The sequence below is a fragment of the Triturus cristatus genome, chromosome 9 (assembly GCF_964204655.1).
Source record: "Triturus cristatus chromosome 9, aTriCri1.1, whole genome shotgun sequence".
Classification (NCBI taxonomy): Eukaryota; Metazoa; Chordata; class Amphibia; order Caudata; family Salamandridae; genus Triturus; species Triturus cristatus.
In genome coordinates, this window is record NC_140592.1 from 1,017,503,543 (window position 1) to 1,017,528,337 (window position 24,795).

Below are 24,795 nucleotides of genomic sequence, written 5' to 3' on the forward strand. Positions count from 1 at the left end.
GCATGGTTTCATCTGTTAGAGCCGCTTACTGATGGACTATTACAGCAACATCCCTCTCCTCACCCGATTGATCCAGTCTCTCCTAAAGATTTTGAAACTTTCTGTGACTAAACAGTTAATGATTGGCGTGCCATCTTTAGATTAGGGTTGGGCGTGACTCACCAAATTTGCTGTAGCGTAATTATGTAAAATTACGCAACATTAAACAAAATTACGAGAGGGGCATAACATAGCATTTAGTGCTATTTTTTTAGGCAAAATGCACCCTCAAGTCTAAAATGGACCAGAGGATGCATTTTGTGCTAACAAAATAGTGTTAAATGCAACAAAACACGAACAGCATCAGAAAAAGCTAAACAGTGAATATTCAAGCGCAACAGGACAAGGAGGAAATAAAATAGGAATACTGTACAGTAAACAAAAGGTATAAAATCAAGAAATGAACAAACGAAGCAGATAAATGGGCAGTCTCCTAGACCAAAATATTTAAGCAGGCTGCCCCCCTCCCTCCCCCCCCCCCCCCCAAAAAAGGTAAAAAAAGGTAAAAATACAAGCAATCAAAATACAGTGACATAGCACTGATGCCACATGAAGAAATCCAGGTAGACTCAGTCACTTTGTCAATTAGTAAGGAATTATGACTTAAATCATTCTTTTTGACAGGTGAAGGGTTTAAAAACGGCACATTTTAGGTAATAAGGAAGGACGAGAGGTAGACATTGGTTGTGGCGCTATACTGTTTCTTGATTTTTTCCAAACATTTTAGGGCTATTCTGCAATGTCTTTGCTTTAAGGTTTTTGTGGAACTTCCCAGAATCTAAGGTTGAGCTTCCTGTACTTCGGTTTATAGGTACTTAACTGTGTCACAAATAAGCCAGCACTATTGCTCTTAAGGGTTTAAGTTGGCTATGTTCATTTCCTTATCCTTGGCTAAAACTGATTTGTTTGAGGGAACTACATTAGCAAGAGAGTTCAAGCTTAACTAACAACTCCCTTCCCCCTACCTTCAACAGAGTCTCTTTCATGGGCAGTGATAGGGTAGGGGGGATTTTATTTTTTCTGTGTGCTTACAGATTTGAGATTTATTTCCAAATTATATTGATCTCTTCCAGATCTTTGAAGCCTTTTGGTATGTATCACTTTGAAGCAGTGTAATGCTGCTCTGGGGGAGTAGGGGTAGATAGCACACTGGAGCATTAATAACTAAGTATACATCATGTTGTGCTCAGGCACGGAGATTAGCCAGATGCTTGTTTGCAAAACCAGAAGCCCTAGTTTTCTCGTTCTCGGTCCAATGCAGGGATAGTAACAACGCCAAGGTTTATTAGATCTGGACCTGCTGTGGTTCTTCAATATTTAGCTGGTAACAAATCTTCCTCCTGATGATTATCAGCCCAGTACAGGTGTGTTCATGTTTCAACAATTCCAAGGACAATCTCCCCCCGACTGCCCTGCCTGCGATCTAGAAGTGAGACTTACTATCTGTTATGTTATAGTTTTGGTAAAGCGCATGGCTGCCCCAGCAAAGGGGCGTCCCAGCGCTGATTTCAGACACAGGAGCGGGGAGGGTAGCAGAAATGAGAAGCAGATTACTTAGGAAAGAGATAAGGTTTTATAGCCTTGCGGAATGACACACAATTCTGGATGCTTCTGATGTTCGCAGGGAGGGAATTTCAGACGTTAGGAGCATGAACGCGAAAAGAGCGTCCTCCTGCCCTGGCTCTCTTAACCCAAGGAACAGACGCCAGGTGCTGACCAGAAGAGCGCAGCTGGCGGGTGGGTGTGTAGTGCGTGAGAAGATCGGCTAAAATATCAGGTGATTGGGCATTCAGGATTCTCTGGGAGATACAGAGGGCTTTGAAGTCGATTCGTTTCTCCACCGGAACCCAGTGTAATCTGCTGATGAATTTTGAAAAGGAGCAGGTTTGCGAGTTGCAAAACCCAGTCAGAACTTTGCCGTCTTGGTTCTTGAAGAGGCCGTAATCTATGTCAAAGGGGGAGTTGTATCTCTCATTCTCTGACCTTGTATTTCATGCTGGGAGGTTTGGCAAGACATTTCTCAGTGGCTGACAAGGTCATGGGGAGCACCAGGTAGACAGGACAGAAAAAGGCACTCAAGAAGACTTCAGAGAGTCTCAACTTGCCAACACATGCTGGTATATACATAGTGTACTACGAGTCATGTCAGTAAACAATATAAATAATCAGGCCTTATCTTCGAAGGCAGAGCCACCAGACCACGTTTGCCCTCTCCTTAATCACCACAGAAGCAAAATGTAATCTTCACTTCTCTGACTAGAAGAATTCCATATAAAGAGGCCTTAAAAATTCCCACTTAGGGTGGCTACGCTCTTGCACAGACTTTCAAGAACGAAAAATCTTCTCAAGTCTTAGGAGTCATATCAGGCTTCAGGAAAGACTCTTACTGACACTAATGGATCGAGATGATGGGGTGCGGGAGCAGGTGACACGGACAACTGAATGCGACCTCCGCTCCAGTTCCCCAAAGATTCTTTCGACCAAGATCATCTCAAGCACAAGGCAGTTTTCACTCCCCTTCAACAGCAGCTGTTCAGACTGTGCCACTTCTACTCTCCACCCAGGCTGGTCACGGCGTGGCCTTCTTCAATTCTATCAAGTTTGGGAAAATTTGGGGTTTAAAATCTTGACCATTGATGTGATCTAAAAAGTTCACACAATGGAATTCAAGAGTGAGCAACCAGATTCAGGAAGATAGCTTCTTTTTGGATGAGGTCAAAAGAATTGCTTATAGGCATGGTATCGAATAACTTGATCTTGAAGTATGTATTCTCAGTCCCAGAAGTAGAAGAGCATGTATTCTACAGTCATACCCGGGATATGTTAGACATGTTCTCAACAGATTTGCGAGGACAAAGCATTTCGAAATGAATACACTGCAGAGTGTGCCTGGCGCAGCGTAGTCCTCAGCCCCCCCCCCCTTTTTTTATGTCCCGGCGCCTACACACCTGGAGCGGGTCCATGACACTGTCATGCGCTCGACCTCCGCCCCAGTGCTCTATCCTGCCATACCTCCTGCATTTAAAAGTCCCACACTCTATAATGCAATGACTTCCAGAACGGTCTTTAGAAGGCAGCCTTTTAATTATGTTGTTTATAGTTTTATATTGAAAAGGTTTAATTCGTTGGGGTATCTGCTTTTATCCTTTCTATTTCCCTCTGGCACAAGTCTCTCGTCGGCCTGGTGTACTGGCCACTGAAGACTGTTTTTCAACACTTGTCATTCGCAAGACAATCTGATAAGGGTGGCCTTACTGCTATAGGAAATGTTATTAAGTAGCACTGGCATCTTTTTCTCTCCCTCACTTCTCACTTGGCTATACTCCTCTCTCTCCGCAGGCGATTAAGCACTGTGGAGAGATATGTAGGTCCGCTGATCAGGGGGATGTTAGGAGAGATAGTCACTCGATGAAAAATGTGTGTGTTGTAACGCATTGTACTATGAGATGCAATAGTCTGAGTGGTTTACTCGCAACAATGCTGACGCAAAAATGCAATGTATATTTGGAAACATTGCTCTTATTTAATTTTTGTTTTCTGAAGAACTGTTATGATATGTACCATGAGCAAATAGGGACATTTTTTGGAAAGAAAACTAATAGGGATATTTAAACAAAAAAATGAATACACTGCAGAGGTTTCTTTGTTTAGTATCCAGAGGCAACAGATTCCCAGCTTGACAACAAACATCCAAATACTTTCATTTCACTGGGGAATCAAGAGATTTAACGCACTTGAAGACACTGCCCGGTACCAAAAGATCGTGATAACCGGAGACTTTAATATGCATTGGGATAAAAGCCATAATGACCTGACATCTTGTCGGCTGGAGAGTACTATGTCATCTCTTGGAATGAGACAGCTGGTAAATGCCCCTACACATATTAAAGGGAATATCTTAGATCTTATCTGGAGCTCAGATCCTGAGGTATTTGTCGTTGACATTCTTCCATGTATCTGGTCCGACCATTATTTGGTAAACTGTGAGATCCCTATCACAGGATGTCCAGCTCAAAAACCTTCAAATACGAAAGCAGTCCGTCAGTGGAAAAGAGTCGACCTACATTCCTTGTCCGCTACCCTTCCTGGGTATACTCAATCATTGATATCCAGTGAGGATTTAGATCTAGACTATAAAAATCTAACACAAACCTTGATTCTGGCAATGGATGAAATAGCACCGGTGAAAATCCATAAAGCTAAAAGAGCAGGTAAAGGGGCTCCATGGTTCACCGCGGCCTTGAGGGATCATAAAAAGGAGCTTCGCTCTCTGGAAAGGAAGTGGAGGAGAACAAAGGATGGCGCGGACAGGGAAAGTTATAAATTCTGTCTTAATAGATATAAAAAGCTGATTATGGCTACAAAAGTAGCCTTTTATGAAGCTAGTATTAGTCAGGCTGAAAATATCCAGAAGGAAACATTTAACATATTGACGGAACTGAGTAAAAGACCTGAAACGTCGGAAACCACAATAAAAGTGGACACGTTTCAACGTTTCTTCCTGGAGAAGGTGGAGACCATTCTCTTGGAGATTAAGAAAGGCACGCTGTATGGCCCACCTCCACTACAGGAGCCTCTTCTTCCTCTGGAAATTTCTCTTTCAAGGTTCCCTGTGATTGATCATTATAGCTTCGAAAAGCTTGTGAACAGAACTAAGTCCGGTTCCCCGGCGGACCCATGCCCTTCGAAGGTCTTTCGCTTGGTGTGCTCCTTGTTAGGAGATTATATTATCCCTCTCCTTAACAGTTCATTGGAGACCAGCTTTCTACCATCCAGCTTTAAGGAAGCTCGGGTTAGACCTCTTCTGAAGAAGCCGGGAGCCGACGCGACCATTCTGAAAAATTATAGACCGATCTCTCAGTTGCCTTTTCTGTCTAAGGTCTTGGAGCAACATGTTCTGAAGTCTCTCTCCGGCTTCCTGGAGAGTCATCATATACTCCAGGAGCGTCAGGCAGGCTTCCGCGCACATCATAGCACTGAGCTGGTGATGCTTGCAGTGCTAGATGACCTTAGAGGTATGGCTGACAGTAAGAAGCCAAGCGCCCTGATATTGTTAGATCTATCAGCGGCGTTTGATACTGTCCGCCATTCCCTACTACTGGATAGACTAGCCCGTTTTGGGATAAAAGACCTGGCCCTTAAATGACTGGTGTCTTTTTTAAACGGTAGGACACAGAGAATCCAGCTCGAGGATTGTATATCGGAGGTTGGAGTGTTAGAGTGCGGCGTCCCGCAGGGCTCCGCTCTCTCTCCGTTATTGTTTAATCTCTATCTGTAACCTCTGATTAACTCTTTAGCTAAAATGGGTTGTCATGTATTTAATTACGCTGATGACACCCAGCTACTTCTGAGTATCGATAATACGATGTCAGCACAATCCAATGCCCAAGATATCCTCAGACATACGGTCAGTTGGATGACGGTAAATTTACTGAAAATAAATCCAGACAAGACCGAGATACTGGTGGTTTCAACTACAGCTTCACCTTGGGGTGACCTTTACTGGCCCCAGGACTTGGGTCCTACACCGATCCCAAGCCAACAAGTAAAAAGTCTTGGGATAAAAATTGACAACGAGTTGTCAATGACTAATCAGATCTCTGCGGTGGTAGGGACTTGTACTGGCATGATTAGACAACTACGCAAGCTTGTCCCTTTTTTTTCCTTTTCCATGCTACGTACAGTTGTTTCTGCCACAATAATATCTAGGATTGATTATGGAAACGCCCTGTACCTAGGCCTACCAAAGTCTTTGACTAAGAGATTGCAGGTTGTGTTAAATGATGCCGCGCGACTGATTTTCAGACTCCCTCGAAGAGCACAGGCTTCTCCCCTATTGCACAAACTACATTGGCTCCCCATAGCGCAGAGAGTGGAGTTTAAGAGCCTCTGTACAGCCCACAAGGCGATCTATGGACAGGCCCCTGTCTATATCAAGGAACGTCTAGAGCTTTATCAGCCTAAACGAGCACTTAGATCGGGAAATGCCCAGTTGCTAGCCTGCCCGCGATACAGGTTGTCAACAAAAGGAGGTAGATCCTTCTCAGTGCTGGTCCCACAACTTTGGAATAGATTACCGGAATCACTCCGGAGAGAGGGCAACCTTCTATGTTTTAGGAAGCAGCTGAAGACGCTCCTTTTTAAAGAGGCTTTTTGCCACCTAAAATAGCTTTGCGCAGGGCATCTTCTCTTCTCGCGCTCAGGGCCTGATCTATAGTTGTTAATCATGGGTTCAAAGCGCCTAGAGACCTGCAGGTGATTTGGCGCTATATAAGCCTAATATAACATAACATAACATAACTGCAAATTATGTATCCTGCAGTTCAGCTTAACATCCTGTGGGTTTTCATCAAAGTTCTGGCTCTACTCTAGGAAATCCCATACAATTTAGAATTCTTAGTACACCCTTATATGAAAAACTTGACAATTTGTGACCCATCCATTGCAAAAACTGTCACCGACAAGGAAACATGTCATAGTCTGTAGAACCATGTGTTTCTCGAAAAGTTCTACAAATCAGATTAAATTCCATCTCTAGTATTGAAGTTTGTCACCACCTGCTTTTAAGCTCACAGAAGAGCAGCCTTTCTACAAGAGAAGACAACCAATTTCTGAATGCACTGCTGCAGAGAGATCACGCTCGGACTAAGAAATGGTTCCAGATGCATGGGAGATAGATAGTACTTTGCTTATCTGGGAAAGTAAGCATCCCATACCATTGCGGTGCCTGGAGCATGTCTGCACTTGACACCCTCACAGTGTGTCGCATCCTTTAGTTCTGGATCTCTTACTTTAACAACTTCCAAGCTTCTGGTTCAGATCTTGGATGAAGAAGGAGCATGCCCATAATTCTTGCCATAGAAATTTCCTTTCTCGCTCCCAGACCACGTGATGGATGGATGGAGGCAGGATTTGGGTTAACACCGAAATGCAGTTGCTTCCAGCATTGCTAGATGGACTTTAACTTCTGCTATTCCTGACACTGAAGGGAACTAGATGCATTTCGGGGGCATAAGGGCTTAATTTCTGACATTCAGGATCAGATAGTAGAGGTCTGAACAGGCAGGATGGTAACTAAGTCACACCCATACAAACAGTCCGGAACAGAATCTTGAACCTTTGACAGCGGAGCATTCTTCTTTCGGAGCAGAAACTCACTCAATATCTCTTTCTGTCACCTACATTCAGAGGGGAACACTGCAAAAGCAGAGCAATTGAGCAGAGCATTTCCAGCATTCTATGAATTGCTACTAGTTTCTCACAGTTTCAGTCTCTTTGCAGATAGGCACAAAGCCTTGCTTCTATGCTTCTTTTCCTACTTTCTCAAAGATTCTTGACTTGGGTTCACAGGACTGGGATAATGGAATCCTAATGGTTCCTTTTTGGGTTGTCTTTACTTTAGCTCTAGTGCCTTATTGGCAGTATCTCGAGTCAATCCATCCTGTGAGGAGCTCGCATCCATCTACCTTCACCCACTGTCAATTATGGCTTCAACCTGGAAAATCCGAAATTAAGGATGTACGAATATGACTTCCCTATAATTTGACAGCCTTCATTCAAGAATTGAGCTGTGGTCCTGCAAACACTGTTGGACCTTTACTGAAGAAGGCTGCTAGAATCTAGCTCTAGTTTAGAGGCAGTGTAACCCTAAATTGGTCTAACTGTTCTTGCAAAATTGATTTGATCTTAACCCCTTGTGTGCCCATGACGCGCTGGACTCGTCATGTGCCACGGTTGCGCTGTGCCCATGACGAGTCCAGCTCGTCATAAACCCCGCCCGCTAATGTAACGGCCGGCACAGGGCGGGGAAAGGGCGTGGCACACAAGGGGTTAATTTAACTGTTTCTACTTTCATGTTGTAATAGGTATCCATTAGGACCTGAGGTAAACCACAAATCGATTAGTACTCACTAAGAAGCAAAGTGGACAAGCCTTTTGTTCCCCCAATAAGGGACTGGCAGTTTTAGCAGTTCAATGACCAGATTTTGAAAACTTGACTGAGGTGGCTCTTAAACACCTTACTTTCATATGTGTATGTTCACTCTTTCCACAGCCAGGTCCCTGCCTTTTCACTATGTGAAAACATATTTACCAATATCAGGGCTTTTCATGAGGGGAAAACTGCTTTCTCTTCCGCTTTCAATGCTGCATCAAATTCATGTTTTCCTGGCATGTGATCTTACTGGGATCATTTTACCCAGTTTAGTTCAGATCAAATCCACTAGGGGTTGTCAAAAGAGGTGACATCTGTTAGCAATATTTGGCACATTTCTTTTTATTAACTTTCAGTGAGACTTTAGCTACTTGAGATGTGGCGGGTTGGTTTAGTATTGCTCCTCACCGCCATGAACCCAGTAGACATAAGTATGACTTATAAGAACCCAACATCAAATTAAACCTAATATGGATGATTGCAACCAAGCTTCAGGACTCCATTTACTTCTCACTACAGCTTGGAAATGGGTGAGAAAGGGGTACTGGACTTTGGGGTTAAGGTATTGTCCGCTATAATCCCAGAGGTGTATCTTTGGAGGTATTCAATAATATAAGTGTATGGCTCTGCCACTGAACTTGTGCATTTGTGTTTTGCCTTAGGATTAGGTTGAGGGTATGCAGGCTTGTTATATCGAAATAAAAGGAATGTGCAGAAGGTAATGCTAACCCATTACTTGTATACAAACCCGCTCTCTCAAGGTTTGTTCAACCACTGCCACAGGATGGCTTAACCTGAACCAGATAACCGAGCAGTGGGGACTCCATTTGTGGTAGGCGAGTGGCCGGGCAACTGTTTTCTTGGCTTGCATCAGGAGGGGTCTACAAGGAGGTTGATGCACCTCATAATGTTACTACTCTGTTCATGGTGATAACATTGGTGTAAGTAATGAGGACTACTAGTAAGATATCAAAGCATGGCAACTTAAAGCAGCTTTCAGCTGAGGTGAGCACAGAGGTTTGCACATATCCGTGATATGCACAGTAGAGATCTCAATATTAAATATAGGATGACAGATCTTCCTCGTACAATTTTCCAAAATTGTTCGACTTTGTAATTATCTTTCTCTCATTCTATCTTCACCAGTAAGCCCTAAATGGAGCAATGCACACACATCTATGGCGCACCTATAAGAACTGTAGTAAGCCAGTATGTACAATAAATGTCCAACACACACAAGTGCCATCAATTTTGACCTTCATAGATTTAAAATCTACCTCTGATCTGTTCAGCAGACAAACTATGGTCTGTACTGCGCTCCCAAAACCTTGATATCGGCCGCCAAAGGTCTTTTTAGGAATAGATCAGCTAGAGAAGTACAGAAACTTAATTTTTAGCAGGGGTGCACCAAGGCTGTGCACTTGCACCACTTCCTTTTAGCCTTTTTCTGAACAATGTGGGTAGCCATTTAAATGCGCTGAATCTTAACAGACTAATTACTATTATTTGAAAATGATGCTGTCCTACTTTCATTAACAGGGATGTCAACGTACCACTTGATCAAGGGCTTCAAAAGTTTTTATACTGTTAAGTGGACCACTAATGTTACTAAAGCTAAGATTTTGATCATTAAACTAACTATTCTTTTCAAAAAGTCATTTACTATTAACGATCAACCGGTTAAATGAGTGTCACATTTTTGTTAGTTTATCAGATAAAGAGTGGCAGTAGCAATTTATGGTGCAGAACTATGCGGTCATTTGTAAAAGCAGAAAAAGGTTTCCTCAGAGCATTGTTCAGAATGGTTGAAGGTGCTTTATTAATAACCATGAGCTTGGTGTAAACTCAATCAGTGATGTAATGGCACTACTGACTGTGTAGGAACACTCGGGCAGAAATTTACGGTAAAGTAATGTCTTTTGTTGCTCCGGGAACAATGCAACAATAAAGTTGTGGTTTCAACATGTTATAGACAATGTGAGGGAATTCAGACTAGAGAATCTTTAGATAATACTTCTGCAAATTCATACACAGCTGAAAAGATTAAGGACATATTAAATAAGTGAAACTGCACCAAGTAGGTTTCAGAGACTCCGATATTTTACTCGAACAAAATATAGGCTGTGTAGAATACTAAATTACAATCCAATCGGAACCAGAATGTTTTAGGATTGTTAGCACCTACAAATTATTTATCCTTAAAAAGTGGTTGATACATCTTTATAAGAGATAGTGTGTTACGTGGATACAAACACCACAAGTCTTTGCTAGAAGACTAATGACATCTTGATGTACTATGCTGTGGCCTTCTTTATGAGGGCTGCGAGGAAGATTACAGACAAAAGCAAAATGGTACCTAAACCTAAGTCGCATTGGAGTATTTTAGAGAACTGCTGGTAGGTTTGTTTTCAGAAAAATATAACCGTCTAAATTAAAGAGTCTGAGTCACCTCTGTAAATTATGAACTGCTAATAGATTTTACCTGAAGGTGAGTAATATTAATTGTGCATTCTCCGCTACGCTACATTTTTATGTTCTAATATTTACAGTTTATGTGTAATACGTTTATATGGCTTTTAGCTGATAAAGATTGTGAATGATCCATGCAATGCTTACTAGTAATTCAGTCAAACAATTATGAGCCTCAATGTTTCATGCCAACACTTTTGAAATGTATTTCAGCTCTCCTGAAGCTTGGTCTCACCATTCAGACATGTTTTCATCAGACCCCTGCTTCTGCTCATCAGCTTCACACTCCATCCGCTCTTTTCTGACCTCTTTGCTCAGGAAGGTCCTGTTTTCTGATGATTCACACAGGCTATTGCCTGAAGACCCCCACGGGGCATTCTCTTTCCAACGGGACAATCGCTGTTTCTTGGCAGATTTGAATCTGCAGCCCCGCTCACAGCTCCATTCTGACACTTTCAGTTTTTGCTGTAGGCTAGTGGCTACTTCAGCAGCCACCCTCTTCACCTTCCGCCGACGTCTGGAAGGCCTGCATGGGGCATTCTCTGTGAAAGAGTCAGACTCGTGCCAGGTATGTGGCTTGCTCTTCAGGGTGGTGCCAAGTGATGGGTGCCTACTTGCCACAAGCATATCATCAGAATCACTGAAGTTGGCAGCAACTACCTCCCGACAGTCTTTGGCTGCAGTTTCTTCCAGACTGGACTCAGACGCCTCACTGTAGCCATGTGCATGGTCCTGTGGATGAGGAAAGTCTGATCGACGCTTACGTCCTCTACGTTTGCGTAACTGACGACGTTGTTGCCTTGGGCTTAGGGCCATTTCCTCCCAAAGGTCATCAAGCTTATGTTGCTCGGATGTCTGCTCCAGGGCGGAAGCCAAATCATGAACAAGTTCATCCATTGCTAAGGCCTGCAGATTAAAAACAAAACACCAGGTTCAGAGTAACAAACATTTGCACACAAACAAGCGAGTGTTAGTTTCTTGTATATCACTATACCCTGCTCCAAAGTCTCCCCGAAACTCTACGTCACTAAATCATGCAAGCATCAAAGTTAACAGAAACATAAAACCAAAATAAACTTCCCCATAGTAACTGTGCTGCTTATATTAGCAGGTGTGTCAGTCTGTTTCATGCACAGTTGAAAGCCAGCCTAAAAATATTGATATCTTAGATGAATGCACTTTGGATGAAGTATTCTAGAATAAAATGGAATGAGATTTAAAAAAAAAAATGACAAACCGATTTCAAATGCCATAAAGCAGACTTCAATGCAGCAACCCTCCAAAATTAAAATTGGATGATTAGAAGCAATCCTGGGGGAATAAAGTACACCATTTAACAACGTTGTTTTCTCAAGCAGGAGAGAAGTCTCTTATATGTGCACAAACGGGATGTCTGTTATTCTTGCTCTAATAAGACGTTTTCATTAAAAAAGTATCTCACTATACCTGTCGTGGCACTGTGATCCAAGGTCAGAAATGAGCAGTGGAGTCGTCAAAATAAATGTAGGTCTTCAGTAACAGTCTTTTTTTGTTAATCAAGGAACAGCAGCTAATAAATTCAGTCCTGCAAGGCTGTCAATTTTGTACACCCAACATTGGATTCTTGAGGGTAAGAAATCCAGCGAGCAAGAGAGAAATTTCCAATAAAACTAGAGACCGGCCTTCTTTGTGAAATTTGGCGCACCACATGTTGAATGTTGCCCTAGCTCTATCAATTATAAATCTGCTAGATGTGGTCAGTTTATGCTAAGGATATGTGGTAATCTAAAAACCGCCTCAAATTCTAACGTAATCCCATGGGATAGATCAGTTAGAATTCAACTTGCTAATAGCATGGCATCTGCCCCCCCTCCCCCTCCCCATTCCCCCAAACCATAAAACCATAAAAGAATACATAAAGCATATCATAAACAAGCATTTGCAATGCAATAGGTCTCGCATTTGTTGCAGTTGGAGCTACTGGCATTGTAAATGGCAGTGTTTTTTATCAATGTTTTTGTTTGCAGTGGAGTGATTATTTAAAAATTACACACTATACCATATTATAAGCTATTCTAGCAACTGTACAGTAAAGCTATGGCTATTTTAACGTAAAGGAGTGTGAATGGATGAATACAAATACAAAAAACAGGATCTGGAAATTTACGATGGAATGTATAGCAGGGGACAGGGACTACCGATCACAACAAAGGTACTTGTAAAGTGATTGGGGCATCATATGCAATAAAAAAAAAAAATTTAAAAAAAAAATTTAAAAAAAAAAAAAAAAAAAAAAAAAAAAAAATCGGTAGTACGGGGTATCAGCGACGCTTGTGCAAATGTTGTTCAGCTGGTGAAGTGGTCAGCTCTGTTTGCAGATGCAAAGTGGTGAAAGGTGAAGTATTCAGCTCTGTTTGCAGGCACAAAGGGATGAATGGTGAAGTGGTCACTCTCTTCAGCGGTGAACATGCTCTTTACTGTTGCTCATGGGCATCAAGAGACTCTGCCAGGTCTAAGGCATTCCAGAGACCTTATATGATGGCTGGGGTTTGTAAATGAACCTACATTAAACACCACTAAGAGATGAAGCGATTTCTGCAACATCACAGGATTTTTCTCCAAAATGTGTTTTTTCAGTTTTACTTTTTGGATTCCTGGGATGCTCTGGCATAAGATTCCCGGTTCCACCATGATTCATTTGCTACAGTAAATAAACACAATAACTAAAAATACTCTCAAACTGCAGTTTAACAGAGACGTGGTTTTCTGTGTAACAGACCAACGCCTGACCATGGTCCCAGCAGGGGCACGTGCCACCTAATCTAGAGACACTTCTCTCACAGGAGTTGTGCCAACTCACCTGCAGCCAAAGCTATGGGTCACGGGAAAATGGGATGGAGAGTAAGGGGGGTACAGGGAGAGAGAGAAAGGGGGCACAGGGAGAGAGAAATGGGGGCATGGAGAGAAATGGCGGACCGAGAGAGAACGGGGGAAGAGAGGCTGGAAGGGTGAAAACGAAAGGGAGAGAGGGCACTAGTGAGGAGGGTACCGGAAGGGGAAGGAGGTGGACAGGTGATTTTAAAAAGCAGGTCTTTGGCAGTAGGTGATGACTGCTGGCAAGGACCAACACCCGGAAAGGAGGTTTGACATCCGAGCCCCCACTATTATAATGTGAAACTATCATGCAACTACAATATCACAAAAAGGTGCTAGTTTTCCAAAGACACATGACCCGCCTGATGTACACACCACAAGATTCTTATAAGTCCCAAGAACATAAAAACAAATTCATCTGGCACATTGGAAAAAAATTATACTTTTCAAATAGCCCTCCGTATTAAATTTGCTCCATTTCTACGCTCGGTTAACAGATATAACTACTACCCAATCAATGGTATTCAATTGATCCACCTCGGAAGAATGAAGGCTGAGGCAGACTTGCCGGGAGTGTAACCTCTGCCCCTTACAAGTGTACGTCTCACTCAGCTCTTCTGCCGGTATTGTGTTGGACAGCTGGTTACAATTCGATCAGTTGAGTCCCTTATGTGTAGCCTTTAAACAGAAACACAGCAAAGCCCGCTTTTGTATTCGCCAGATAACTAGAAAAACCAGCTATACACGAGGCGCGAGCAGCAGCCGGAGTCACAGAGGTAGAGAGACCAGCCTTGGCTCCGCCGGTTATGAATAACTTAACATCCACGTACCTACCAAACATGAATGTGTCCTTTTATAATGGATGTGGTATACATGTAAAGTGCTCCAATACCTACGGATTGAGTTTGCGCTAAATAAAAAAAAATACAAACACCTAACAGACCTGTTCCAGGTCAGGCAGCGGAGTAATAGTTCGCCCGACCCTTGTCAAGACAGAGCAGCCGTCCCTGAAAATCAGAAGGGCGAGGATGTGGTCCGTCGGCTAAATTGCCGACTTTGGTGCTGGAAACCAGAGTTTGAGCCCCGAGGTCGCATCAACATCCTGTGATTCTGGGCAAATCACTTAATCTCCCCGTGCCTGAATGTGTAATGTAAATACGGTGCTCGTGTAAAGCGCTCCAATAAACTTCGGGTCGAGTTTGTGATATATATATATATATATATATATGCAAAAAAAAAAAAACAAGTGCAAAGGCAAGTAACAGTACAAGGACATGTCGCCAGCTAGTCACATGCACTCATAACCACACCTACAGGCGACGCAACAGCACAGTGAACCCATCCACCGGACATTTTGCAACTTGCTTTTATATGGTGTACGCATAATTATACATTTGCCACACTTGCCTCATACCATCATCTCCTGCATATTTTTCCTTTACTCGCATAATTTAGCCAACCCTGCCAGTTATACTATAATAAAGTAAACAAACTAAACAGTTCACAGAACTTACCCCAGTAAAACAAGCGTCTTCAAATAGGTCGTGTCTCCAATGAATGTCGCTGAGTCGCCTTCTTTGAAAATGTTCAGTGCTGCACGTTTAAATAGAGCATTGGATGCACGAAAGATATCACTAATAGCACTAAGTAAACAAAGTAATTGCTAAAAATTTCCTAAAACATGCCGCCCGAATTGTCGCTTGCCATGCAGTTTTTATGACTAATGAAGGCGTGGCGGTGGCGCCAGTAATACGCCTGCTCCCGATCACAACACAGAAAGTGAGAATTATCACAGCATGAGACCCCACAGTAATCATTAGCACAGCATGTCGACAGGCGCCCCAGGCTGCTTGAGCACTCAACTATAATTAATGTGCAGCACGTCTTCCGGAGACGAGCACTCAACTGGAATTAACGCGCACAAGCTGTTCCACTGTGAAGCGCGTTCACAGACCATAATCGGCTCGTGCCCAGACCAGAATCGGCTCGTGCCCAGGTCGGTCTCCCTTGGGAGTAAACACGGCAACAATAGTCTCGTTGGTGGCAGCGCTTCGCGCTGCAACGCCAGCGAGACCTAAAAATACATTTCACATAACATGAATACATTCTTAACAATTCATCATCGAATCCGGTTTGTAGGGTGCTTGCGGATGAAAAATTATTAGCCTAATATTTTCAACTTCAACATAAATATGGGTATTCCAAGAATAATCAATTTAAATAGAATACATAAAATGTATAAAATGTAGAAATGTATAAAATATGTGCTGTCGAATATCTTAAGAATCAAATTGCATCAGGTGTTGTGCATGGTCCGTGGATGTGTGTGGGGGGGGGGGGGGGGGGGCTGGGTGTTCCGATCACTGTGGGCCACCAGGAGTCATCCGAGGTGGAGGGGTGGAGCCGATGATGAGGACTTTAGTTTTGTCTAGGTTGAGCTTGGGGCAGCTGTCCTTCATCCAGGTGGCTGCTGCCTTCATTCCCTTGTGGAAGTTGTAGATGTTGAAGAGGGTGGGGCTCAGAGTGGAACTCTGAGGCCCTCTGAAGCTCATCTCTTTGGGTTCTGAGATGAACGGTGGAAGTCTGACTGTTCAGGTGAGGAGGAAGGAGTGGATCCATTCTAGGGCTTTGTCACGGATGCCGGCATCGTGGAGTCTTGCACAGACGGTGTGGTGGGAGACTGTGTCGAAGGCAGCTGAAAGGTCCACTCGAGGAGGGTGTGGATGTAGTCGGTAGCAGCGAGGAGAGCAGTCTTGGTGTTGTGGTTGCCTATTAAGCAAAATTGAGACGGGTCCAGGATGTTGTTTGGTTTCGAAAAACTTGGAGAGTTGGGCGCTGATGGCTTGCTCACCAACTTTGGCTGGGAAGAGGATCAGAGAGATGGGTCTTTAGTTTTTGAGGTACGTCAAGTCTGCAGAAGGTTTCTTCAGCAGGGGGTTGACCTCTGCATGCTTCCAGTCTTCAGGGAAGGTGGCAGACTTGATGAAGCAGTTGATAGTGCGGCAGAGTTGGGGTGCGATGGAGGTGCAAGCTCTGTTGAAGAGGTGGTGAGGGCAGGGATCCGAAAGGGCTCCGGAGTGGATGCTCTTCATGATCCTGAGGGTGTTGTCAGAGGTGAGGGGGGGTTCAGTTGGGCAGGTCCGCAGGTGCCTGGAGCCATTGGGTGCGGTGGTTCAGTGTGGGGTGGGTGGTTCCCAAGTTGCGAAGCAGTCATAGAAAGAAGGTGGCATGGTTGTTGCAAAGGTCTTGAGGGGAATGTCAGCCATCTCTGTGCTGGGTTTGGCAAATTATTTGACCATCGCAAAGAGCTCTTTGCTGTTGTGTGCGTTGGCGCATTCCTGTATAGCTGCTCTCTTTATTGTTCTGATGAGGTGGTGGTGTGCGGTGATGACAGTTTTGAAGGCTTCATGGTCTGCCACGGTCTTGCTGCTCCTCCATCTTTTCTCGAGCAGTCTGCAGGTTCTCCTGGACTCTTGGAGGAAGGGAGAGAATCCGCTGGCTTTCTTCAAGGGATGCTTGCATGAGGGTTTCTTGAGGGAAGCCAGTGTGTTAGCGCAGTCGGAGATCCAGCAGTGGAGGTTGCGCACTGAGGTGTTGGCTTCTATGGATGTCGGTGGTGGGGTTTTGTTGAGGAAGGTGGTGAGCTGTTATTCGGCAACCTTGTTCCAGCTTCTGCGATAGTGGTGGGCATGGTGGCATACAGTGGGTTTGGTGAAAGAGAAGTGGATGCAGTGGTGGTCAGTCGAATGTGGCTCTGTGGTGTGGCTGACGGCGATGTAGTTGCTTGTCAAGAAGATGGAGTTGAGAGTGTGTCCTGCTAAATAGGTTGGGGATATGACCAGTTGTTTGAGTCAGAGGGTGGTGAGGTTCTCCAGTAGGAATGAGGTGTTGTGGTGGTCGAGGTTGTCCAGGCGAAAATGGAGGTCGCCGAGGAGGATGTAGTCCATTTAGGCGAGAGCGTGTTGAGTGACGAAGTAAGCTATTCTTCCCTGAAGGGGAGGCGGGGTCCGAGAGGTCTGTGGACCTGGGTGCCATGGAAGGTGCGTGTTCGAGTTGGTCTGGATCTGAAAGTGGAGGTGTTTCATGTCGGGTGAGTGGTCGTTGGAAATGGTTGTGAATCGGAGGATGTTTTTTGTACGATGGCGATGTCTCCTCCCGGTCAGTCAACACGGTCCTGGTGGAGGATTTTGTAGCTGTCGGGGATGGCAGTTGCGATGTACATGGCTGAGGAGGGGGTTCATCCAGGTTTCCGTGAGGAAGGCGACGTCGGGAAGTGGAGTCGAGCAGGTCCCAGATCTCCATGGCATCTTTTGAGGGAGCAGATGCCGAGTAGGATACAGCAGAGGTGGGTGGGTTTGGTTCTTGAGGGTCAGTAGGTTTGGTGTGCGGAGGGAAGAGAAGGCACAGTTGCAGCAAGTGAACGGTCCTTGGGTGTTCTTCAGTGATGCGAGGTGGCTGGCGGTTAGAACATCTGGGGTGGAGTGTGTGGAGGGTGCTGGCTTTGTAGCGGTGGAGGCTGCGGGAGCCAGAGTTTGTGGCGCTGGGCGCGGTCCAGGCATGGATGGGCACAGACCAGCTTGCCTTTGGCACGCCTGCACAATGGCACATTACGTAGTGCTGGGGAGGCAGGAGGGCGTGTCAGCTGGGAGGCTGGAAAACGGCATTTGGAAGGGGAGCCGCTGTGGGGGAGTGAGCAGCAGCGAAGCCAGGAAGGGGGAAATAGAGTGAAAGTAAAGAACAGAAGCAAGAGGTAATGCAAATAATTACAAATAAAAGGCAAAGAAGTAAAGACAATGAAATAAAGGCAAGGAAAAGAAAGAGCAGCAATAGAACAATAGAAAATAGACAGCAGCATACAGAAGAAGAGCTCACCCCTGGGCCACCAGGGATGAGGCGCAGTCAGGGGCCTGCTGGTGGAGGAGGGCCTCAAACTGCGAGACAAGGGATCAGGAGGGCAGACTACTATCAGGTGGAGCTGCGTGGTGCAAAAACACGCTGACAAGGTCGGTGAGGTCGCAGAGTACTGAAGATGGACAGGGACAGACCCGAGTTGAAGAGTCGACAGCCAGAGATGGGGGAAGCATAAAGAGTGGACATTTGCAGCTGTAAAAGATTGATAAATTCACAAAGTTGGCCATAGTGACTGCCTATGCCTAAACACAATGGCTACCCTGCAGAGTAAAATGGCACAGCTATTGGACTCAGTCAAGTGGCTAGAATAGAGTGGAAGATGTGGAGAGAAGGCTGCACCGCAACAATCTACAGATTTAGAACATCCCTGAGGGAAGGTGAGCAGGCACCGATCCAAAGGTTTCTCCCTACCTGGTTGAATACATGGGGGGGGGGGGGGTCACCCCTGAGGACCGGTTACCTTGTTCTGCAGTTGAACGTGCCCACTGAATGCTGGGGGCTTCACTTAGGCCATGAACTAGCAAGATCCTCAACTTCATGGATCGCAACACTTTGCTACAGCAGAGTCATCAAAAGGAGCTGCACTGCAAGCCCATACGTGATCTGTTCTTTATGGACTACATAACCCTTTTCAACCGATGTGCAAATAATTTACAGTAGTCAGTCAAAAGCTCAGCATGTTGAAGCTGGTCTATGCCCTACTCTACCCAGCAGCAAAATTGGGGGTGAATATTGGTGAAAAGGTGCATTTTTTTTAGACACTAAAGGGTGGCATGCGAGGAGTGGGCCATGTGGATGATGGGAAATTGGCACTCATCACCGAACGTCAAGGTCCACTCCACTTTGCACCACTGAGGCGGTAGTAGAAGACAATATCAATGATAAATAATGGGGGCATTGTCTACACACACTGGAACTGGCCCACTTACATGGTCTGAACTGAAGAGTACGAGACTGCTGCAGGTTTTCATCAACCAGCTGCTGAACCAGCAGTGACCATGGTGGGAACATGAATGCAGCTCATCTATCCTTAAAGTATTGTTTATTGTTATAAGTTATCTTGTAAACTCAGCATTGGTCAGAAACACATTGTGATTTGCATTTGCATTTGCCTGGGTCCTTGAGGGGTGTGCCAGTGCTTGTACATTACATGGCTTGCTCAAGGAGATGATATTTAGTTGCTGCTTAGGAATGATTCTTCTGGCCTTTGGGCTGTGCTGAGCCTTTGGGAGGTTGCCAATAAGATGCATAATTAGATATGCGCCAAAATGCCTCTTAGGCACTTGACCAGGGTACACAAGCAGGGATGAGAAGACATGTTTTAATTGTACTTACATTATATATAGCAGTCCAGTCTTAACATTGCGATATCAAGTTTGCTGCATAGGATGTTCAGTTAGCAACAGATGCTTCTGAGATGGAATTGTGGGGTGCGGAGGGATGATAAGTCGGAAGGGCTACGTTGTTATATACTTAATTGTGAATTACGGTTGAAAATGGAAAGACATCATCCAACGCGATCTACAGCATTTATAGGTACCGATATATACACCCAAAAGCAACACAAGCTCCAGTAACAAGTTTTTGGAGATTCTATATAATGCCTTGGAATGCTAATAGACTCCATTATAAAAGGGGGAAGTACTGCAACTGGCTAAACTAGGCCCTGCCACTGTCATAATACTGTAAGAAACTCATTTACAAGGCTCTCAATAAAGGTTCTTTTACAAGTACACACGTCTTCCACGATAGCTTAACTAAAGGATCAAGAGGGGTTACTACCCCACTTTAAAAACTACTCCCACACACAGTTACAAAGACGTACTCTGCAGCCCAGGTCGATACTAGATGGTAGCAGCCATGCTCCATTGTAGGCCCTGAACATTTATTAATATCTATGTTCCTCTTCATTTGGTGCACACTAATTTAAATTATTTTGATTACTTGATAGTAGATGCCTAACACCCTCATAAGACCCCCGGGACAATGATGGAATTATAAATCAACTCCTAATGAGACTACTAGATATTGAAAGTCGCACTGACTTAGACCACCCATTGATGATTGAGGAGCTAACAAAGCTCCAACTTCCTTGCAGTCTGGAAAGAAGCCAGGTCGAGATGACCTCCCGACAGGACTATTCACATGACTAGCTTTACCCCCGGTTCCACATTTCGGACCTACGTTTGAAACGGCAGCTGTAAAGGAGGACCTCCTGAAGAATCTCCGTTCTAAATAATGCAGTAATCGATTAGCCTGGAAATGCTCTGGATAGATTTTGCTCATAAATATTGAATCGGAGATCCTTGCCCTAGCTAAGCAATTATTCTGAAAAATGACAGTCCAGATTCACCCTGACCAAAACGGTTTTATGCTCCATGGGCAATCATGCACAGCTTACACACTCACAAACACACACACACAAAAACTAGTGCTTGCACGTACCCATAAACTCTATAGGGTGTCAGCACTAGTGATAACTGATTTTGAGAAGGTATTGCTCTACAACAAGCCACTGGTGTGCGGTCTCAACCCCTGGAAACAGTAAAGGGTACGCAACAGGGGTGCCTCATTTCACCCTTAATATTTGCTTTAGTCACTGAAACCCTTGTGGCTTGAATATGTTGGTTCATGGCTGGACTTGTGTAATGAAATAGATGACCGAGCCTCCTGGTGCGCTGGCAAGCTGAATGGATGAAACTGCAACTTTTGAAGATTCTTTATGTATTTGGGAAAGCCTCCGGACTGGTGACTTGGGACAAATCTGTGACCTACGCTTTGGTTGGTGGCAAGTCAGTGATTTCCCAGCAGTCCCACCTGAGGACAGCCAGTGATCATTTGAAACATTTGGGTGATTTAGATTACACTAAACTCTCAACAATGCTATGATTTTAATATTCAGCCTCTATTATGAAAAACGCACAAAGGTCCTCCGGTGTGTGTAGAGATCTAATAAAATTGGAGGACCACATACTCCCATTAAGCGCATTACTCTCAGCAGGCAGTGGGCCAGCAGCCACGGTTTTACTCAAAATTATTAAGGAACAGGTTACAGGAAAGAGGTATCTGGGAATCTCTCCACGTAGAGGGAGTAAAGTAAAGGTGAGTGATGACAAAGTGTTAACAGGTAAAAGGAAAAAAAAATAGGACAGCTAAAACGTTAAGCGAAAGAAGTGGTCAACAAAGAACTCACTCCCATTGTTGAACCTTAGCAGCACTGCACTCTTCAAGCCGATTGCCTTTCTCACCTGCTGTACGTACTTAAAAATTACCCATATCAATCTCCTCCATCCGTTTTCAAAAGGTTACAAAAATGCTTTTGCACCTTTCTGAAATCACATTACACCACTGGGAACATTCCAACTTATCTTGATAAATGACTGACTCTTTGGGCAACAAGATGTTCCAGCTCATCAGCTAGAACTTCAAGAACCACTGGATGGCAATGCTGTATGGAAGCTCTATACCTGCGGCTCGATCCCCTGTGACGAAAATGGTCCTAAAATGTTAGCGGAGGGCTCTCCGATGGACAGGGTGGGAGTGCAGGCCTACACAAGAAACACCTTTGTTGGAGGGAGGCTCAGTATTGCACACAGCTTGTCCAATTTTAGGCAGTGAGAATATATTGGCATAACTTAACTTGGTGATGTATTGAAAAGGAATCACATCAAAGCATACCAGGCGTGAAAGAAGAATTCCAGTAAAATAAATCCCAATTCTTTAAATATATACAATCACACCACTTCTTTGAGACTCATAAACCGGATTTGAACACACTCCCAGAATATTGTCCACTGGAGGCTAAACAAACTGTTGGTAATCTGGATTTCAAAAAGGTTTCACAGGTACATTGCACACTCGTCTTAAATGCACCAGATAAGTCCAAGCACTTAAATCTCAATGGGAAACAGACTTGGACCCACAGGACGACGAGTGGAGGGAAGCAGTGACGGTTACACGCAAATTGGCTATTTCAGCTAAACTGCATGCATTTCACATTAAATTCCTTCATAGATTCCATTATTCTTCAAAATGCCCCTGGATCATGGGTAAGGGTGCATCCTCTAAGTGCTTGAGATGGGGACGGGCACCAGAAGACTTCTGTCATGCAAGATAGGGATTTGTACCTATCCAGAAATATTAGCTAATGTTCTCACCTGTTCTGTGGAGAGTGTTGGCATAGCCATAAAATAGTGCTTTTCCATAAAACAGTGATTTGGGGTATTTGGAGAAAGAAGGAAACACAATGGTGCAATAAGTCTACTGCTGCACTCCCACTATGGGAGTGGCTGATGAGGATGGACCCCAGTCCTCAAATGAATTTATTATATACAAGGTTGGAGGTAGTCCACATAAGCATGGGAAGATATGGGGAGCCAAGTTAGAAGAGTGGTTTAAAAATCCAAATATGTTTCATATTAAGTAGTTTTCCAGAATATTATAATGGACTGTATAATGTGAAATGGATGCAGTCTCCTAAAAAGGCAAATAAAATGCTGTATAATAAAATTACAGGCTTTATATCAGAATGGTGTTTATAGTGTTTACATGGCTGTTTTCAATTTTATTCTATCCCCTAAAACTCCCAAACTTTAAATATAAGTGCATCCATACCCTATGTGTGTTACTATGTATTGCATGGAGTACATTTTTCTTTATCATTTGTGAGTGTAAAGTATATCCGCCTTCATTTTCATGTTGTCTTAAAAGCAATCACTTTGAAGAAAAAGAAGAAGCTTTAATAAAATGTAAAACAAATAAAGTACGCATATGGCGCTAAAAAAAATTAAGGTGAGGATGTAGGTGCAAGAAATTTTCTGGAATGTTGCTCAATGCCAAAGTATTACAAATGAACCGCTATATCGCACAGCTATATTTTATTTCAAAAACTCAAAGTTTTTATGTCATTTCACTATGCTCCTCAATAGAGCTTCATCACCAGAGTTCTGTGCATCGTTAAAAGGTGGTAGTGGCTATTTGCATCAATCTCTGTTGCATCTGACAACTTTTCTAATATTTACAACACTTTTTCAAACAGAGCCAACTTCAAACAGAATATTCGGTCTGTATTTGTAAAAACCTAAAATCCATTTAAGCTCCATTTTGTCAGAGTTACAATTCCTGTCAGGATATGTTGAATCCCATCATTGGGGGAGTGACTACACATATACAATTTGCTACATATGAAAGCACAAAGTGGGTTAACAGATTGGTTAGTGTTTGCCTGGTAGAAAAGTAGTAAGCTGCAATATTATATACCTATGTCACAGAAGCAAAGCAACAATCAATTATTAGATAGTACTGCAAATCAAATAATTAAAGAAGTGTTTTTATAACCTATTGAATTCCAGAGGGGGACGAATTGTAAAAAAGTCTTACTCCAAGTTTGACCTGAATTTATATTTCTTAATCATGTCATTACCCAGTAACAGAGTGCCCTTACACTTCATGCGGAACAGAAAGAGTTCATAGTATTGCCTTTAAAACAGAAAGGTTTTGAGCGGACTTTGAAAAATATTGAGGAACACAGCAGCATGGAGGGGGCTTTATAGCACACACAGAGTGCTTTAAAGGTACAGCTATTGTTAATAGGTAGCCAGTATAATAGCTTGCAATGTGAACTTCTAGATTAACGATTGAGACCAAGGAATAGGTCGCAGCTGTATTTCGGTTGAGAAGGAATTACACAAGGGTATAAGGTCATACATTCAAGAAAAAGTAAATTTCAGTAGTCTAAACAGGAGAAAATAAGTGACTAAACAGTCTTGTGAAAATGGGATGAAAGTTGCAGCAAAAGCTCCTGAACAGTTTTAGGGAGGAAGAATCAGATGCTAGAGAGTTTGTGATATGCAATAAGAATGACAACTGGTAGTCGAAGCTGACTGCAAGATTATGAACTGAGTCGGCAGGCACCATTCATGTGACCAAGCAGAAGTGTTCCCATAGACTAGCACTTCAGTTTTGTCTGTGTTGAGATGAAGTGTGCTGAGAACCATCCAGCGAGCCAGTGTCTTTGAACTGAGATTAAAAGAATAGTTAATGTACATAAAGGCGAAGAGTAAGTTGAGTATCTTCAGCATATGCATAATAAAACCATAACTAGGAATTGATAAGGGATGCAAACGAGGGGTGGGGGTCTACATAGACTTTGAAGAGCATGGTGTTGATAGCAGAAACTTTTGGGAATGCTTAAACTTGAATGAAGATTGAGAATGGGGTTACGTGGACTGCCTGAAATCTTCCTGGAAAGGGCAGTCTTAGATGCAAAAGTCAGCTAGCATACCAAAAAGAATGGAATGGATACTGCTTTGTGTGCAGCAGAGAGGTCTAATAAAACTGCATTCCAAGTGGAGAACCACATATTCCTATTCAGCACAGGACTTCCACTAGGTAGAAGGTCGAGCAGCCAAAGCTTATAATTATTAAGGGGCAGGTTACAGGAAAGAGGTACCAGGGAGTCTCTTAATGTAAAGGGCAAAAAGGAAAGGTGTGTGATGACAAACTTAACAGGTACAAAGAAATAAAAGGGCAGTTAATGTGAAGGGAAGGGAGTGGTCCACATAGATCTTGTAGGGGGAAGATCAGGCTTG

At 43.6% G+C, this 24,795-nt stretch overlaps 1 protein-coding gene across 3 annotated transcripts in view; it reads right to left on the reverse strand.

Moving 5' to 3' along the window:
* GPATCH2L (G-patch domain containing 2 like) overlaps nt 1-24,795 on the reverse strand; it is a 376,403-nt gene that overhangs the window by 305,572 nt on the left and 46,036 nt on the right. For all 3 annotated transcript variants that reach the window (XR_014968871.1, XM_085626692.1, XM_085626693.1), the window contains exon 2: nt 10,677-11,347. Coding sequence is in view for 2 of the 3 variants with exons in the window: in XM_085626692.1 (XP_085482818.1) it covers nt 10,677-11,338 (662 nt within the window). In the remaining variant the exon portion in view is untranslated. The remainder of the gene's footprint in view (nt 1-10,676; nt 11,348-24,795) is intronic.